Source organism: Eurytemora carolleeae, unplaced genomic scaffold (genome assembly GCF_000591075.1).
Source record: "Eurytemora carolleeae unplaced genomic scaffold, Eaff_2.0 scaffold19, whole genome shotgun sequence".
Classification (NCBI taxonomy): Eukaryota; Metazoa; Arthropoda; class Copepoda; order Calanoida; family Temoridae; genus Eurytemora; species Eurytemora carolleeae.
In genome coordinates, this window is record NW_019396026.1 from 403554 (window position 1) to 423333 (window position 19780).

Sequence of the window (19780 nt, forward strand, 5' to 3'; positions counted from 1 at the left end):
AAAGAATGAGCAATTGTATTAAGGATTTCATTGATTTTGTATTTCTAAGTTTAATGAGTAAATGTCGGTTTATTCATTCTGTAAACACTTTTTCTTATCTTTTACATATTTAAACTTTATCCTATAACTATAGGGCAGCGAGAAAACATTAGTGTTTTGTCATTAGTCAATATAAGTGCAGTCAGTTCATTTATAATGGGCCTCGTCCAGCGGCTTTTATTAGCTCTGCTCTTCGTCCTTGTATACACAGGTATTTTTTTTATTTTTATATTTTCTTTTATTGCGTAATTTAAAGTATATGTAAGTTTTCGCGAACCATGATTTCTTTTTAAATTCGGTGTTGAGAGTGTTGATATGATGCTCCAAACCTTGCAGAGTAAAAACGTTGCTAGTTCCACATTTTTTACACTATCTTTTGGTCTGTGTTGATCCTCATCAGTTCTAACGATAAAATAACCATAAAAATTAATATTTAATTTTTTTAAATCACAAGGAAAACAAACAAAAAGTTGGTGGCATAGAGAATAGAATATATACTAGAGGGGAATTTAGCGAATCTCTTGGTATGAATTTTTTCAGTCCCTTTCAGCCTGAAAATCATGTAAATGTTCACAAATTATATGCAGTAGAGTACATTAATACAGTATGTTCCCTAGACTATCTATTTCAATTTCGAATTTTTTGAAGCTGTTAAATAAACCTTATAATGAATGAGGTGAATAAAAGATATCATTTTATTTATAGTTATAACGGAAAATCATCGTTTGTAAAGATTCCCCTTGGTAGCTATGATCTCAGCGATCCAAAAAATCCTTGAATTGCTGATCGTAAAAGATCAACAAAACTCGCCCACTGTTACAATAGCACAAATATGTGAAGTACACCTGCAGTATGGAAACAGTGCAACAAAATGGCCGTTTTACACTTTTTTCTAGTAAATTCCCCTCTAATATATATTCTACTCTCTTTGGTTGGTGGTCATATGAAAAAAAGGAAACTAAATCAGACTTATGATATGTAAAAATTATAATTTGTAAATGATGACTTTTTAAAGAATGTTTAAAGATAATTATTATATTACTTGAGATTTGGTTAATTTTTCTTTTCTTATTACGCCATATATGGGCTGTCACAATTCCTTTTTAAAGAATGTTTTTAAAGAAGATGATTATTATATTTCTTGACATTTGGTTAATTTTTCTTTTCTTATCACGCCATATATGGGCTGTCACAATGTCAGCAATTTCTTTAAATTTAAGGATGGAATAATGAAAGGGGTTTTGTCTTTTTTTCTAGAGCTTAAAGTTTGTTTCCGTAGGAATGAGAAATTACTTTCTTAAATATACCAACCATAGCTCTTATCAATTTGAATTTCTTATTCATTCTTTAAAATAAATATGTTGAAAGGGTAGCAATGTGAATCTGACACACCCCTCTTTGAAAAGGAAAGACTTTTAAAATATTTTTGATAGTGTTAACATTTAAATTCATACATCTTTATTTTTCCTAATATTTTCCAGGGCATAAAATTATCTATAACCTTACTGGTTGACATTTTTGATGAGATTTTTAACCCTAGCTACGCTCTGCAGGTTAAAAATCTCATCAAAAAAGTCTCGAACCCTCTCGAAAAAGAAAAGTTTTTGGCTCAAATACTTTATACCTTGCCTCCAGTAGGGTTATAAATAGTTATTATTGTCCCTATAAAACTGACTAAATTAATATTACAGACTACCTGATTATATTCTTGTATAGATGTGTGTACTGGAACTAATAATATCTATAGTAATGACACTGTAACCCTCAAGATCTCGGACAGCACAAAATCAATCTCAGGTGAAATATTACGTTTTCTAACGAAATATCTATATCTATATACAGGGTGTCCCAATAAACATGGGAATTCAGTGACGAATTCGATATCGTCTTTGCAAATAATTCTTTGATTTAGTATAGTGAAACCTACTGAGAAAGCCGTAATATGTAAGAGTTTCCTCTGCTATGTTCACATTTTGTTTGTTTATGTATTGACTGCATATAATGCATACGGTTGTACTTAATAAAACAAGAAAATTACAGTAAACTTGTCCGTCTTCACTGTTCATGTTGCGCAGACATTATAGACACATCTTTACAGTCTTTTACCCTTTTCATAAAATAAACTCTAGCAGACATAATAATATTACGGCTTTTGAAATTAGGTATTATAATGCTAATTCATAACAAAGACGATATCGAATTCGTCACTGAATTCCCATGTTTTCGGGACACCCTGTAGTAAATAAAGCTCAAGTGCTCATATATATATACATATGTTAGCTATAAGCTGGCTAATCGGTCGGACCAAATGGACTGACATCTTTTGAGGAAACTTATGGATACCCATGGAAAGTTCGAAATTTTCTTTGAATTAATAAAAAGTGTTTTTAAAATTCCCCGGGCAATAATGGCATAACAATCAAGCCAGCTTATAATTTTTGCATGAAACGTGCTGGGTCCATTACACACTGGGTACACTATAGACTACCCCGGTACCAATTAATGCATATTTAGTACGATTACTCTAGCCAGGCCGGTACTAGTAAATGCTTGTACTGTTTTTTTTTATTTTATAACCTAAAATGCCTTTACATCTTTTAAAAACAGTCGTCCTTGAATATCAATACAATAAAGACGACTTTCCACTTCTATTTCAACTGTATGCCAATTTGTTTAACAGCAGAGACGCTTAAATGTCATCAAAGAGAAGTGGTCAATTAACAGCTTCCCTTTGTTTACTTGTAGACTTGTAATTTGAAAAATGCTTGTTAGGGTTCAAAGCGTCTTAATCGTATTGATATACTCAGCGACCACTGCACTGTATGCGATATAAAATCTGATTAAATATTTCTACAAATAGTTTAGTTATAAAACTCCCTATGTAAGTCTTTTTCACAAAAAAATATATTTCAGAATTTCAGCATGATTTTATAGTTTTTTCATATTAAAGCAGATAAAAATCATTATCACAATTACGTATTCTACTTAATATAAGGGAAAAAAAACAAAATATGGTTTTCAGTTTCACGTGAAAATGTACACACATTTCTTAATGTATCCTTTTAAATTCTTCTGAATAGTTTGTTTAATTTTAGTTTTTAATTTTCATTTTTTTAAATTATTAATGCTGTTAGGCAAACCTGGAACCAGACATAATCTTGACTTTATCCTGACAAATCATGGAGCTCCGGGTTCCTTCATGATCAGGTAAACATCTTGACAAATCATGGAGCTCCAGGTTCCTTTGTGTTTAGGTAAATATCCTGAAAAATCATGTAGCTCAATGTTCCTTCATGATCAGGTAAATTTCCCGACAAATCATGGAGCTCCAGGTTTCTTCATGATCAGGTAAGTATCCTGACAAATCAAGGAACTCCAGGTTCCTTCATGATCAGGTGAATATCCTGACAAATCATGGAACTCCAGGTTCCTTCATGATCAGGTGAATATACTGACAAATCATGGAACTCCATGTTCTTTCATGATCAGGTAAATTTCCTGACAAATAATAGAGGTCCAGGTTTCTTCATGATCAATTAAATATCCTGACAAATCATGGAACTCCAGGTTCCTTTGTCATCAGATAAATATCCTGAAAAATCATGTAGCTCCATGTTCCTTCATGATCAGGTAAATTTCCGTACACATAATAAAGGTTCAGGTTTCTTCATGATCAATTAAATATCCTGAAAAATCATGGAGCTCCATGTTTCTTCTTGATCAGGTAAATATCCTGAGACAAATCATGGAACTCCAGGTTCCTTCATAATCAGGTAAATATACTGAAAAATCATGGAACTCCAGCTGAAACGGTCTTGAAAAATATCAAAACATTGAGATTTTTCTTCATTTATTCTCCGTTTATTTTAACTTTGATTAAAGAAACGGTACTTAATTTAAATGCTAAATTCAATTAAGAAAATCATGATTTATGATATCATTCTTTTATCTGTTTTTTCATTATATCCTAAGACCAATGTAAAAAAAAGCTTTTCTGGTTGTTCTAACAAAAATGGCGTGTAATTGTTTCTGACTTTTTTAAATATTTCAGACAAGAATCCAGAGAGATATCAGGAGCTCTTAGTGTTGGTCGAGTTACGCTTAACAGTGACGATATGTACACCATCAGGGTAACCGACATCCTCCTGCCCTCCTCCATCGGCGAGTACCTTAACTACATCATAGTTGCAGAGAGGGAGGGATCCTTTAATCAGAGATCCAGTTGGGATAAACCAGATATAAATGGAGGTTATAATAATGGAGGCTACAATAATGGAAATAAACCAGACATAAATGGAGGTTATAACAATGGAGGCTACAATAATGGAAATAAACCCGACATAAATGGAGGTTACAACAATGGAGGCATCAATAATGGAAATAAACCAGACATAAATGGAGGTTATAACAATGGAGGCTACAATAATGGAAATAAACCAGACATAAATGGAGGTTACAATAACGGAGGCATCAATAATGGAAATAAGCCAGACATAAATGGAGGTTATAACAACGGAGGCAACAATAATGGAAATAAACCAGATATTAATGGAGGTTATAATAATGGAGGTTACAATAATGGAAATAAACCAGACATGAATGGCGGTTATAACAATGGTGGAAATAATGGAGGGTATAACAACGGAGGTTACAATAATGGAGGAGGTAATGGAGGGTATAACAGTGGAGGTGGCAATGGAAATTATAACAATGGAGACAAACCAGACATAAATGGGGGTTATAACAATGGAGGTTATAATAATGGTGGTTACAATAATGGAGGACAGTCAGGTGGCAATGGAGGCTACAATAGTGGAGACCGAAACGACGATTGGAATAACAATGGAGGATACCATGGTGGAGATGAGAACTACCTTCCTCCAGGATACAAGACCTCAGCTAAAGTAACTGTTCTAGTTCATGTTCATGACAGATATATTCCTCCAGATACAATCCTACCCAGGGTAGCAACTCAATCCGTGGAGAACAACTGCAGGCCGGATTCATCCTGCTCCCAGCAGACCTGGAGAGCTAGATTCAAGGTTCAAGATGATAACTCCGGGTTGTACAGAGTATCAGTTAAAGATAGCAATAATAATGCTCCGTTCTGGTGGAAGGAATATCATCCAATAGGAGGTCGTGAGGAGGTTGATGTAGAGGCTCTAGTATCCTGCTGTTCTACTGGGGTCAGCCTCGAGGTTGAGGATGTGGAGGACAACCTCCTTGTGGCTTACGAGAACTTAAGTGATTTCACCGAACCAAGTAATCTTAATATAATTATTGGTATTTCCGTCGGAGTTGGTCTCCTGGTCCTGGTAGCACTTATAGCACTCGGAGCATTCTTCTATAGGAGAAAATATCAATCCGTTTCTCAAGGAGAATAATTCTTATAACAAATATTGTATATTTACCATAGTTTTAGATACATTGATAAACAGATTTAACTATTTTGTATTTTTGATTTATTTTGTCTTGTATTTGTTCTACTTGCTCCTGGTTCAAGGCTCGAACGAGAAGGTTTGCATTCTCCACTATCTCCGGTGGAGCAAACCTATCTCCGGAGAGTAAAAACTTGGATTCTAGGAGACTGGTTTGCATATCCTGAACCAGCTGGAACTGTTCTTCTGCTTTTAGAGATCCTTGAGCGGAGTGTACAATCTGAAAATGATAAATCACTGTATTTAAAAAATAAGTTTATGTAAATTGCATAAACTACATTCGTAGACTGTAAAAACTAAAGACTAAGAAATACGATAAGGGTTGACGCTTATGAAAATATGTAATTAATATGTTCTATAAAGTTGTATTCCTGTTTTGAATCTTAGATATTAGACAAGGATAGAGACAAGGTTACAATGCAAGGAAATTTATTTCAGAGGTGAACGCATCTTTTGTACTGCAGTGTAACTGTCTATGGGCGGTAATGTAAACACAAGACGGATGTCGAAGCCCGACATTGGATCAATCTTTCACATAAAAAATCAATGAAATATTCTGGTCATAGATAACTATTATTTGAATTATCAAAATTATCAAAATTTAGTGCTTTTAACCTCCTCGGATACTAAACAAACACTGATGCATCTATTCCTGTTTAAAAATTCCACCCAGAGAGAACTGGTTTCAATATGTACGCAGAGTTAAAGCAACTGCATATAACTTTCCTTGTATTATAACCTTTGGATAGAGGGATGGTAAATTCATAAAACCATTTATATACTTTCTACCGAGAGAACTATGTAACAAGAAGACGACATTAAAACAATCTTATATGATGCCGTTATTAAGCAAACAGAGGATGATGCTGTTATAAAACAAACAGAGGCCGAATTTAAAGAATTTGAGCCGCGGTTCAAATTTAAGCCGCGGCTCAACTTTTGTTGGTTCCACTTTTTGTATTAAATTTTTCCAGATTTAAGCCGGCGCTCAATTTAAACCGGTATTTGGGGGATTTTAGACACGGCTTAAATTCATTAAATTCGGACACTGTTTCAGCAGCAGCTTGATAACCAACTTATTACACTGTACACTGCACAATTTCTGTGTTTCATGTTTATGGGACTTTCAAAATTATAATTTTGAATATAATAAACGTCAAAACGGCTGAACCGATCGGGCCCAATTTTTTTGTGGGACATCTAGGGACCCCAGGGAAGGTTTATGAAAAATCAAAATTTCAAATATTTGTCTCCATCAAAATTCGATCGTCATTATATTTTTAAAAATTTTGAAAATCCGCGAAATTTTTTGTGAAAATCCGCGAATTATTTTTGTTTTGTTTTACGATGTACACAAAGAGAACATGTTCACAACTAATTTAGAAGATGGGCGCGAAGCGCCCTCTAAGGCTAGAAAGAAGGGCGCGAAGCGCCTTGAATTTCTAGTTTGTTTAAAATGCAGGAAACTAAATCAACTTTATTCTCATATTTAACAAATAAAATGTGAAAACTTAGATTCTAAATATAATTTAGGCTTCATAATATAATTTTTACTTTTTTTAATTTTGTAAGTTATGAAAACTGAGTTTTGTTTTGAATTGCGGATCCGGATTATACTCAAAATCGGAAAACATTGTCTTGAAAACGGTCAAGGGTTTTAATATGAAAAGAACTCCTTTTAAATTTTTAAACAAGAAAATAGTTTTAAATTCTGAATTGTTGTCCTTGCCATGCTTAATAAAATGTTGGTTAAAGTTTTTATTATCGACTTTTACTCTTAATATGTGCCGGGATCTTAAAACCCCAGTCTTTCTATTTGTGCCCATTTCAAACCCTCAGTGTTAGAAATGGGCCAAATGTTAGTTTTGAAACTAATGTCCCCTGAAATGGCGGGTTACTTGAATTAACGTCACTAGTCCATTAAACCAGATTATTCTCACCTTTTCAAATAGAATTTGATAAAGTTTAAAGAGTTGAAAACCTTTGAACCTTGACAACCCAGGATCCAAAGTTTCTAAAACCTTTAATGTTTGCCTAAAACTCAGGCTTTCAATTACAAACATCAAACTTCAAGGATTAAAAAGAATTAGAAATGAAAAGATTGGATTAATATTTCTCCGAGAAAGCCTGGTTCCCTTGTGTAGTATTCTTTAGTCTGGATACAGCTGGTACTTGGAGCTAATTTGTTCATCAGTCCGACCATTAGATCTCCTGGGACCAGGAGATAGGGTAAAATCAATCTAATTCATTAGTTTTACAAAGAAATAGAACTTGTCACTCCCCCCCCCCTTCACCCCTCCGCCCTTTCTTTAGATGATATTGGCCTCAGGGTCGGGTAAAGAATTTATAAATTATTTATTATCCGTCTCTCTCCTGCTCTAAGCTGAAGAAAATGGTCGGAGCTAAACAGTTTCTTATTCTTCTCAATATATTGTTGGATGAGGAGGAGTTTACGTCCTGGATCCTTCTCCTTCTCCAGCCCATACAGTTCATCCTCAACCTTCTTCAGCAATCCAGAAACCTAGATTCTATATTTCAGTTACTAAATTCGTTATATACAGTGGTCGTGGATTATATCAATACAATAAAGACAACTTTTTATTTATGTTTTGATAGTTAATACACTTTTTTCGGTTTACAATTTTACAAGTAGTTAAAGATAAGCTTTCTTAATTCCAGCTTCTCTTTGTTTCTATGTTCAAATGAATCCATGCTGTTTAAAAACTTGATATAAATCAAAATTAAAATCGAAAGTCGTCTTTATTATATTGATATATGCGACGTCGACAGTAGTTTACTACTATGAGGATAGTTTAGTTAGCTTCAAAGGTATTTATCCTCAAGGTAAGCAGACATTGTCGAGTTTTTTGTATATGGGTGCCACAAATAATCGGGTTGAGTTTTTCCTCAAATTGTTAGCTTAAAAGTCTCAATTAGGTTTGCTCATGGTTAGCTCACATGGTCTCAATTTGGTAAATCATGGTTAGCTCACATCACCTCAATTTTGTTTGCTCATGGTTAGCTTACATACCCTCAATTTTGTTGGCTCATGGTTAGCTCACATGTTCTCAATTTGGTAATAAATGATTAGCTCACAGATCCTCAATTTTGTTGGCTCAAGGTTAGCTCACATGTTCTTTATTTGGTAATAAATGGTTAGCTCACATATCCTCAATTAGGTTTACTCATGGTTACCTCACATGCTCTGAATTTGGTTGAAAATGATCAGCTCACAGATCCTCAATTAGATTTACTCATGGTTAGTTCACATGTTCTCAATTTGGTAAATCATGGTTAGCTCACATATCCTCAATGAGGTTTATTCATGGTTAAATCACATGGTCTCAAATTTGTTTGCTTATGGTTAGTTTTCTCAATGCTTATGGTTAGATTTCTCAATGCTTAGGGTTAGTGTTCTCAATGCTTATGGGTTAGTTTTCTCAATGCTTATGGGTTAGTTTTCTCAATGCTTATGGGTAAGTTTTCTCAATGCTTATGGTTACGGTTTGTATTAGATTAGTTTACCTTCTCTGGGTTAGGTTTGAAACCACATGAAGAGCAAATCCAACCTAATTTGTCCTCATCCAATCCAACAGGACAAATTAATCCTGGCTTGCACTTGGTACATCGGATACTACTAAAAAATAACTGATCAATTTTATAATCTAGAATTTTTTATATTCATTTTGCTGATTAAGGAACCTTAACAATATGTAAGAGTTTGGTCTTATAATATCAATTTTGAATCATCTTTTATCAAGATTTATTAGAATTAAATTCTGTTTGTATTTAAGTTTTATGTATGAGATGGACTAGGTATCGACATATTTAACAAGATTTATCAGAAATATTATAAGGATAAATTTCAGCCAATCAAATAGTTGAAGATATTTAATTGAAACTACAAAAAATACAATAGTTTTCGATAGGCCTAAATTCTACCTTTGCATGACCGAAGTTTCTTAATTGTTTAGTTATGAACTTGCAGCTTTTAAAATCCGTATTTTCTATAATTGAATCAAGCTTGAACGAGTAATTCATAAATATCCATTACAGTTAAAGTCCATTTCTTCAAATAAAAACGGGAAAGCTAATGATAATTCAGAATAATTTTATTTGATTTTTAAAACCCCGTCCTTTACATATATCTTTATAAATAGTAGTAATCCCTGTTTGTCTGTTTGTTTGTTTGGATATCCAATCATAACTCATGAACCCCTGGACCGATTTGGCTCAAATTTTGATTGAATAACTCGGTAAAACCTCAGTAATGTTCTTAGCCAGAGATGGAATTTAAAGAATTTGAGCCGCGGTTTAAATCTGCCAAAACCCGGTTTAAATTAAGCGCCGGCTTAAATCTTGAAACATTTGATACAATTTTAAGTGGAACCAACCATATTTAAGCCGTGGCTTAAATTTAAACCGCCGCTCAAATTCTTTAAATTGGGCTACTGGTTTACCAAGCTAGTATACATAAAAATAAATTGTTGTATCTACAGGGTGTTTCTCTTTAACAACTGATATGAAGCTCATTTCTCCATATTCCAGGATAATCCATATTTTCTCCTCCTCAGTAAAAGGGCTATTTGACCTATCAATTCTGACTGGAGCCATTTTTTTCAAACAGAATGTAAAATTTCCCTTCAAGCCGGTCAATTTACCGGATTTTTGATCCAAGGTTTGGGCATTTTTCAATAAAATGTTAGCAAATCAAAAATATCAGTTGTAGAGAAACACCCTGTATGTACCTCATATATGTCCCTAGTTCTGTACCATCCTGACATCTTGGACACCTTACAATATTATAGGGACTGTCAACGTGATACTTTCTTTTAAAGGGAGTGTTACGCTAGCACACGCTGCGTAGTTAGAGTCTGTGAAATGTCCCTGTTCTCTGGGGAGGAACTATTATTCCCTGTACTGTATAGATGTTCTGTACTAGAATTGTGTGTAGCGTTGTTAAAGGAATTGAGTTTTTGCAACAAACTCAAATTTTCCAATCTAATCTTAGCAACCGGACGGTATAAACCTGTGATATTTTCAAACAGAAATCATTGTTTGAAATATCTGAGGTCTATACAACAAAGCAAAGACTTAAAAATAAGGATTTGTTGCAAAGACTAAATTTCTTTTATAGTAAACCTAATTTTTCTCCATATCCATCCACAATACATACTTTACAATTGGACAAGTGCCCTTATATAAATTTGTATTCCCTGGTCGGGAAACACAGTGCGGTTTTTATATTATATTTTTAAAAATATTTTGCTTTTTAAGCTGTTTAGATGTTATGTGTGTTTTTATGATGCTTGTATGTGTATTGTATAGCTTTAATCTATATAATAAAAGACATTTTTTCCACGGGCAACGCCGGGCCCTTCAGCTTGTATTTTATAAATTTACATGGGTTTCCCAGAAAAAATGAGACTTTAATGACATAAAACTAAAAGACATGCCAGGACATAATCTGCCTAAATTTGATCCCTGTATTGAATTTAGTTTTAAGTGATATACGTTCTGATTTTGTTTAAAAAAAGTTAACAGTTGCAGAGAAGAAGAAAGTAAGAATAAAGACTGAATAAATCCCGGACAGTCGTCTCTGAAGTCTTATCATTTTCCCTGTATAAATGTATTGAGTTGTTTATATATTTAATGTGTTATTATGTTGTTCCTCCTACATGGTGTATTTTATATAATAGAATTCCCTTCGTCCTGCATCGATCAGACCTTTGTGTGAAGTGTCCGGGGTAATATTATTTACACTGGTATACATTATATATACCCTCTAATATACCCTATATATATATATATAATACTGGTATATACTATATACCCTCTAATATATATTCACATATAATACTGTTTTTTAATATGCATGGACAGGAGACAAAGAACTAAATACCAGCCTCAAATTCTAATTTTCTAATTCTAATTCTGGGAACTTATGTGTTTGATACCTATAATCGTGATCCACAGATCTCGATATCTACTATGGGCAGAAAAAGAAGCCAAAGGTTTTGAATTTACCGTTCAAATTCCCCCCCCCTCTCCCCCCCTAGGAGCTCCTAGGGGGGAGGAAAAAAAATTTGCGCTTCGCGGTTATGTGGCCCCACCCTAGTGGTAAGTGAAAATAACAGTACAGTATAGAATATTATATATTACATATAATATAAATGCCACAATAAGTTAAAGCTTGAGATCTCTTTAATCATCATGACATTAAATAAGATGTTGCCCATTACCTAAGCTGTTACAACAGCGCTGAATTCAAAATGATAGACAAAGTTGGAAACATCAAAGGTTTTCAACATCAGGTTGCACAATATAGGGATTAGAACAGATGTGTTCGTGTTCAGTTCCTTTATGAATGTTGCACAATATAGGGATTAGAAAAGATGTGCTCGTGTTCAGTTCCTTTATGAATGTTACAGAAAGAAATTATAGGTCTTTGTCACAAACTCTGATTTTCTAATTCCTGTATCTTTGCAACCCATGTCGTTGTCCTTATTTCAAACAATATTTTTTTTTCTCTCTCAGTAATCTTTTAGTTTAAAAACAAAACTTTTTGAAGATTTTAAAATGCAATATAAGTTTTGCGGAATAATAAGACAATATTTAAGCAATGTTATAGATATTTCATATTTCAAGATGTTTTAAAGAAAATACTTTTACCAGCTGCTTGAAAACCAACATATTAAGCAAAATGGGTTTGTCTGTATTCATTGCTCATTCTATTCCACAGTTTTATGGGGTTTACTGTACAATATCACTACAATATATGTGTTACAATATGAAATAAAAATTTTTACCTACAAATAAATCCTTTGGATTGAAGAAGCTTGTTTCTTCTGCTCGGTTGACCCAGGAGTGGTGAACAATAGGTTAGGGTTATCTCATCTCCAGGAGTAATTTTAACCTTGGATAACAATAGGTCAGGGTTATCTCATCTCCAGGAGTAGTTTTAACCTTGGATAAAAATAGGTCAGAGTTATCCCATCTCCAGGAGTAATTTTAACCTTGGATAATTGTAGGTCAGGATTATATCATCTCCAGGAGTAATTTTAACCTTGGATAACAGCAGGTCAGGGTTATCTCATCTCCAGGAGTAGTTTTAACCTAGGATAACAATAGGTCAGGGTTATCTCATCTCCAGGAGTAATTTTAACCTTGGATAGTAATAGGTAAGGGTTATCTCATCTCCAGGAGTAGTTTTAACCTAGGATAACAATAGGTCAGAGTTATCTCATCTCTAGGAGTAGTTTTAACCTTGGATAACAATAATTTAGGATTATCTCATCTCCTTGATTATTTTTAACCTTGGTTAACAATAGATAACGGTTATATCATCTCCACTCAAACTCGAATTTTCTTATTTTTATATATTTGCAACCTGATGTTGTAAATCTTTGATATATCAAACTCTGACTATTGCATCTAGCAGACTTCATAGTTTGTAAAACCTTAAAGTTTGTTAAATATATATTTCATACTAAAATTTATGAAGAGAAATCAGATTATTTTTGTTTTGAATGTTCTTACGATGAAAAATAATTATCATAAAAATAAGTAAAAAAGCAGATATTGTCAAATATTTGTCTGTCTGCAGGACCAGCTAGATTTAATTAGAAGGAATGTGGTCTCTAGAAAGAAAGGGAAGATTTATAGATCTAATTTTTACCCTGGCACTGAGAACAAGAGATCCAGATTCGTCCCACCAAACCCTGGCAAAATCAGGGAGATTACAGAATATACAGTGGGACCCATTAAACTGTAGATTATGAAGACGACTGCATAGACTAAAATATAATTTCAAATATTCCAATGAACTTAATTTGTTAATGCTCAGGCTATGCTACAGTTAAACTCTAATTAACCCAAAATAATGTATATTGAATGATTGATGACTTCAAAGTCGGCTTTGACTTTAGAAATGCTTACGGCATTCAAGTTCAACGTAGGTTACCTGATTTTAGAAATATTTTTCTTATGAAACAATAATCACTGAATAGCCCTAGTCCTGCCATTTTAAAATATTGTCTGCCATTTTTGTGTTTTCACAACTACCGGAGTTATGAATGATTTCGTTCAGAATGAGACATTTTCATGATTTTCTTTAATAAAATTTAAATTCAAACATAATTCTCAATATCTCTGGTACTTTTGAGAGCCTAAAATGGCAGACCACATTTTTGAAATGGCAGGACTGTTTTAATCTTATACACTAAAGATTGAATAATGTCGTCTTTCTAATCAAAACAGTCATGGTTTCCACCAGTCAAAAACTGTCTAATCTTGTGGTGAAATACTAAAGATCAAATAAGTTATAGAATCAAATCTAAATGCACATATTTCTTATTGAGTGCGTGACAAACCAAACTTTGCCTTCTTAGAGTTAAGAAAATGGAAGACTTTCATTTGTCTACAGGGAGTACCAAAACTTTAGATCAATTTCTCATCTAAGATAGTATTCGATCTACAAATAATGCTATTGCCAAATATTGATTTACTAAGACATACAATTTTGTATTTCGAGACAAACAATGTGTAATATCTTTTTAAAATAATTAAAAATGGAGAATTTATTTTTTAAATATTCACTATTTTCTCTCTGTTTTGTTCCCTTGAGTTGGGAGAACATGAATGGTTGACCATTGCCACGCCTGCACACAGACCTCGGCCACGCCCTCGTCGGAATGTATTGGCGGTCAACTGTCTAGACAACATTTGTCAAAACAATCTTGTTAAAAAAGGCAGAAAAAAATGTTGTTTTTATTAAAAATTTTATATTTAAAACAATATGAAAAAGATAATCTTTCTCAAATTAAAATACTCCATTTTAAGATTAAATCTGGCCAAACTTAAGAAAAAAATAATTGAAGTGAAAACCATTGTAATTTAAAGAAAACGATGAATCGCCACCATGTCTGATTTCTAATCCCCTTGTCTTTACAACCTGATACCGTAAATCTGCAAAGATAAAAGGAAAGTAGTTTGTTCTGAGTTTTCAGTTTCTTTGGCATAACTTCTATTATCTTTTTTACATGTTGTCGCTGGAAAAAAGGTAATCTAGAATAATATTAAAAATGTAATCTAGAATAGTATTAAAAATGTAATCTAGAATATTATTAAAAAGTTAGAAAATTGATTTTTAAAAGTTTATAAAATTCAATAAAACTTTCCAGGCGCGAAATACCGGGTTTTAATATTAAATTAATATGATAAAGTTTGATAAAATGAACTGTCTAACTATTGGAAATTAAGCTGCAATAAAATTCTTTTACTCACACAAACTTAAAACTAATTATCTAATTATAAAAGTGAATTCTAAATAAATATCACAAATGAAAAATATAGTCCTAAAAATTGGTGTTCATGAAACAACCTGTTTCGGGTGTTGGATGATGGGTCCCCAACAAATTGAATGATTTGGTTTAAATAAAAATTCAGGGTTTATGCTTATTTTTATTCTTGTAAAATTACGTTTTCAATAATCCGCTTTGGAATTTAGTAAATATGTTTTATCGGAGGGAACCCATAAAAAAGAAAGAGTTGTGTTCATCCGCCTGAGCGTTCCTTATTCCTTATACATTTGGAAATGTGTTTATTTATGATATAAATTTACTACTTACTAGCTGGGGGGCCCGGCGTTGCCCGTGCAAAAAAATTTTAGTTTGAATAAAACAAAAATAAATTTGAAGAAAAAAATTTGATTTTTTAGCCGGGGGGGCCACCCATGAGTGACCACAAAAAATTTAAGTCCAATCGGTCCCGCCGTTTGGCCGGCTATACACAACATTTATATTATACTAAGCTTTTAGGGCGCTTCGCGCCCATCTTCTATTTCAACTTTTAATTGTGGCTTTATCTCTGAACCTCTTTGTACAGTATAAAACAAAAACAAAAAAAAGTTTGCGGATTTCATAATATTTTTTGCGCATTTTCAAAATTTTTCAAAAATAAAAAACTTTTAAACACAAATTTTTTAAATTTTGATCATTCATAAACCTTCCTTGGGGTAACGTGAGGTCCCACAAAAAATTTTGGCCCGATCGGTTCAGCCGTTTTGACGTTTATTGGATACAAACAAACAGACAGACAAGCCAAATCTATATATAGATATATTGTATACCACTGTGAAAGTACCAGGCCAATTTTTGGAGCAAATGCAAAACGTATCGTCACTAAACCTATCTCCACAAAACATATCAAAACATATAATATCAGCGAGAAAACTTATCATCACAAAACTTACTAAACTACAAAACTTACTAAACTACAAAACTTACTAAACTACAAAGCTTATCTAACTACAAAACGTATCACAATTAAAACTTATCAATAAAAATTATGAATCTAAAATTTCCAATCATTGAAATGTTCCAAAAATTGTTTGAAATTCAATTTCAAGAGAAAATTCGGTAAACTAAGAATTCTCAGTTTTGATCCCTGTACTCCGAGATGGAGGCTAACTTTGTTCTCTCTCAATAGGGAACAAACTTACTGTAGGATGAGGAAAACTATACAACAAGTACAAATTACGTAAAGTTTGAGAATCTTTACACATATGTATCCATATATTTATCTTTTTCTTTGAATAAAATAAAGTCAGCGACTGAATGGAATATATTGAGACTACGTTTACTACAACCCATATACATATACAGTATACACCCCCCTATACATATATAGTATACAACCCTTATACATATACAGAGTACAACCCCTATAAATTGTTGTATTGTAATATTAAAGTTTTACAACATAAGGATATCATGAAAATGTGAACTTAAAAGATTAAACCTGTAAACTGTCAGGATAGATTTCTCCTTGAATCCGAATGAAGAGAGAAGTTTAACTACTTCATCTTCTTCCTTACTCCGGCCTGAATTAAAATCATATATCTTCGCAACCTATGGTGCAGACCTTTGATGTTTCCAACTCCTATTTTTGGAGCTAGTTCAATTAATATTTTTAAATATCAAAATATTAAAAAATTAGATTTTGGGTCGAGTGATCAGTTTCTTTTTAGTAATTGTGTAATCTGGAAATATACAATCTATTTCACGTCTCAGCTCTATAACTTACCTTTAATAAATCAATGGGGAAATTAGTTATTATTTCATTAAAAAAAATTGTTACATTTGTTACTGCAGTGGCAGAATTTAAAGAATTTGAGCCGCGGTTTAAATCCGCCAAAACCCGGTTTAAATTAAGCGCCGGCTTAAATCTTGAAACATTTGATACAATTTTAAGTGGAACCAACTATAATTATACCGCGGCTTAAATTTAAACCGCCGCTCAAATTCTTTAAATTCGGCCACAGATCTCGTTTAATTACAATTAATCCGTTTTTGGTAGAATTGTACCTGCTCCCTCCTGCACTGTGAGCTCTTGAAGGAATCCAATCCTTGGATCTTCTGATACTAATCCTCGTAGAGTTATTAACTAAATTAATCCTCGTAGAGTTAATAACTAAACTAATCCTCGCAGAGTTATTAACTAAACTAATTCTCGTAGAGTTAATAACTAAACTAATCCTCGCAGAGTTATTAACTAAACTAATTCTCGTAGAGTTATTAACTAAGCTAATCCTCGTAGAGTTATTAACTAAATTAATCCTCGTAGAGTTATTAACTAAACTAATCAGCGTAGAGTTATTAACTAAACTAATCCTCGTAAAGTTATTAACTAAACTAATCCTCGTAGAGTTAATAACTAAACTAATCCGCGTAGAGTTATTAACTAAACTAATCCGCGTAGAGTTATTAACTAAACTAATCCTGGTAGAGTTATTAACTAAATAAATCCTTGTATAAAGGTCTGTAACATTGGGTTGCAATTTGTAAAAAATAAATTGAGTCTTAGTCACAAACTCTAATATTCAATATATCCTTGCAACCTAATGGAGTAAACCTTTGATATTTCAAAACTAAATTATTGAATCTTACGGAATTAAAAGTTTGTTAAATATCTAAGGTCTACGACATTGGATTGCAAAGATATATGGACTATACAAACAGATTTTCCTAAAAAATTGTGAACAAAGCCCGAAGTAGAATATTTTCCAATCTAAACATTTATCATGATTTATATTCGAGTAGTAAACTTATTCTGCAATATATTCAGTCAGAGCAGAATATATATAAACATAGTTACTTACCTAGTAATTTAGGTTTAGGTTTAGGTTCTGGTATACTTACCTAGTAATTTAGGTTTAGGTTTAGGTTCTGGTATACTTTACCAGTAGTTTATTTCTCGGTTCTGGTATTCTTACCCAGTACTTTATGTTTAGGTTCTGGTATACTTACCCAGTACTTTATGTTTAGGTTCTGGTATACTTACCCAGTGGTTTAGGTCTATGTTCCGGTATACCTACCCAGTAGTTTGTTTAGGTTCTGGTATACTGACCCAGTAGTTTAGTTTAGGTTATGATATACTTAACCGGTAGTTTAGGTTTAGGGTCTGGTATACTTAACCAGTAGTTAAGGTCTTGGTTCTGGTATACTTACCCAGTAGTTTAGTTCAGGTTTAGGTTCTGGTATACCTACCAAGTATTTCAGTTTAGGTTTAGGTTCTGGTGTACTTACCCAGTAGTTTAGTTTAGGTTCTGGTATACTTAACCAGGAGTTTAGGTCTATGTTCTGATATACTTACCAAGTATAGTTTAGTTTAGGTTTAGGCTCTGGTATACTTAACCAGTATAGTTTAGTTTAGGTTCTGGTATACTTACCCAGTAGTTTTGATTAGGTTTAGGTTCTGGTATGCTTGAAACTATTCTACATTCCTCTTCAGTATGCCAGCTTAAAAGAAACAGCTTTATAGATAATAAGTAAAGACGATACAATCCAATATATCTTTATATAAGAAAACAGTAATCTCTGTCTGTTTGTTTGTTTCTATATCCGATCATTAATCATGAGCCCCTTGTCCTCAAATTTTGATTCCTAAACTACGGAAATATTCTTAGCTTGTTGTAAAATTGAGTTTGTTGACTTTTATAGAGAAAACTTTGTTTCCAGGTAAAACTGGGTTTCCAAGCTAATATTGTTATAAACGCCTTATCAATATATGTACAATTCTTATAAAATTCAAAGCTTATCTGAACAAAATATTTCTTTCAAAGATCTTTTAACGACTGGGAAACAAAGATTTATGGCCCAAATCAGAAGATATGAATCTTCATATTTTTTTTTTTAAATGTCAAACAACATTTGTTTGCAATTACCTCTGTTTACAAGATACGGAACAAAACCTTAAACCACAGGAACAGTTCTCCATCAGGTTTAGATTTGACCCGGAGATATCTCCACAACCAGAGCAATAGGTTCCGTCCTCTGCTACTCCAGGTCCTAGATTGGATAGATAGATTTTCTATTACAGATTGAAGTGCGATGATTTTTTCTTTTAGGTTCTGCTCTGGAAACCATTCAGAGGGAATTCTCATGAATATCAGCATGGGTACAGGATGAACAATATCAACATGGGTACAGGATGAACAATATCAACAAGGGTACAGGATGAAGAAGAATTATATTTTAAGTTAATGATAACTGAACACTGTTTTAGTAACAGCTCAGTGTTTCATCGTAGAGTTTTTGAGAAACTTCATTTGCAACGAATCTTAAAAGAAACTTGGTATCAAAATAATCTTGAATAACTTATAATACTGAGACCAAATTTTATTCAAATTCTCAATCACGGAATCAAATCCTCATGAAAATTTAACTTTGAATCGGTGATTCAGGATTTGATCCGGCGGCAGGATGTTCAGCGACCTCTCTCCAATTTATCAAATTCCGTTTCTGAATACATTTCTGGACTTTTTCTTCTTTAATATTTCTTCATTACTTGTTTATTCTGTTCTCATAACATATAAATATCTCACCTAATATCACAGGTTTATCCCTGAGGATGATATCTCCTGGTTGGATAAGAGAGGTTGAGATGAGACCTCTCCCTGCTCCAGGAATATCCACTAACCTGAACCTTTTCTCTTGAGAGAAGAGAATAGATTCAACCTTGTCTAGATCATTCATGGTTAGTCTCCAGGTTTATCTTTGCTCCTGGGGCTGCCTGTACACTATGCAGAGTTTAGAAATATAGTAGAGAAAGCAAGCAATGTAGTGTTTATAATAAGATAGGGAAGTGGAGGGAGGGAGGGGGGGGGGGAAGGGTTGCTTTCAAAATATAGGGAATACACTCAATCAACTCAATTGTTTATTCGCTTTGTAAAATCTATTAAGTGTTTTTCTGTGGGAGCTAGTATCGGATATAGTATTGTTAGATTGGTTCCGTGTGAGAGA

General features: G+C 33.0%; 2 protein-coding genes across 3 annotated transcripts; one reads left to right on the forward strand and one right to left on the reverse strand.

Moving 5' to 3' along the window:
• Positions 1 to 131: 131 nt before the first annotated feature.
• On the forward strand, positions 132 to 5489 carry LOC111712989 (probable cyclin-dependent serine/threonine-protein kinase DDB_G0292550). 2 transcript variants are annotated; one of them, XM_023487869.1, is made up of 5 exons: positions 132 to 250; positions 1756 to 1836; positions 3174 to 3246; positions 4091 to 4302; positions 4456 to 5489. In XM_023487869.1, exons 1-5 carry the CDS (start codon positions 196 to 198, stop codon positions 5421 to 5423), a joined length of 1389 nt encoding a protein of 462 aa, XP_023343637.1. In that variant the 5' UTR covers positions 132 to 195; the 3' UTR covers positions 5424 to 5489. The 2 variants fall into 2 exon arrangements, with proteins under 2 accessions (XP_023343637.1, XP_023343568.1); XM_023487800.1 differs by having other exon boundaries at positions 134 to 250; positions 4091 to 5489.
• On the reverse strand, positions 5433 to 19559 carry LOC111713138 (protein msta). The gene is made up of 14 exons (XM_023487980.1): positions 19363 to 19559; positions 18703 to 18826; positions 18208 to 18277; positions 16844 to 16922; positions 16278 to 16359; positions 14098 to 14190; positions 13156 to 13198; positions 12287 to 12393; positions 10226 to 10270; positions 9003 to 9114; positions 7851 to 7998; positions 7613 to 7688; positions 7418 to 7511; positions 5433 to 5697 (listed from the first exon to the last, which is right to left on the reverse strand). Exons 1-14 carry the CDS (start codon positions 19511 to 19513, stop codon positions 5458 to 5460), a joined length of 1464 nt encoding a protein of 487 aa, XP_023343748.1. The 5' UTR covers positions 19514 to 19559; the 3' UTR covers positions 5433 to 5457.
• Positions 19560 to 19780: the final 221 nt, after the last annotated feature.

Coding starts and splice junctions, on each gene's coding strand:
- LOC111712989 (XM_023487800.1), top strand. CDS start 196: ATGGGCCTCGTCCAGCGGCTTTTATTAGCTCTGCTCTTCGTCCTTGTA. Junction 251..1,755: donor CTTCGTCCTTGTATACACAG/GTATTTTTTTTA, acceptor ATTCTTGTATAG/ATGTGTGTACTGGAACTAAT. Junction 1,837..3,173: donor CAGCACAAAATCAATCTCAG/GTGAAATATTAC, acceptor TAATGCTGTTAG/GCAAACCTGGAACCAGACAT.
- LOC111713138 (XM_023487980.1), bottom strand. CDS start 19,513: ATGAATGATCTAGACAAGGTTGAATCTATTCTCTTCTCTCAAGAGAAA. Junction 18,827..19,362: donor GGATAAACCTGTGATATTAG/GTGAGATATTTA, acceptor TATCCAATCTAG/GACCTGGAGTAGCAGAGGAC. Junction 7,512..7,612: donor ACTAAAGAATACTACACAAG/GGAACCAGGCTT, acceptor CCTGAGTTTTAG/GCAAACATTAAAGGTTTTAG.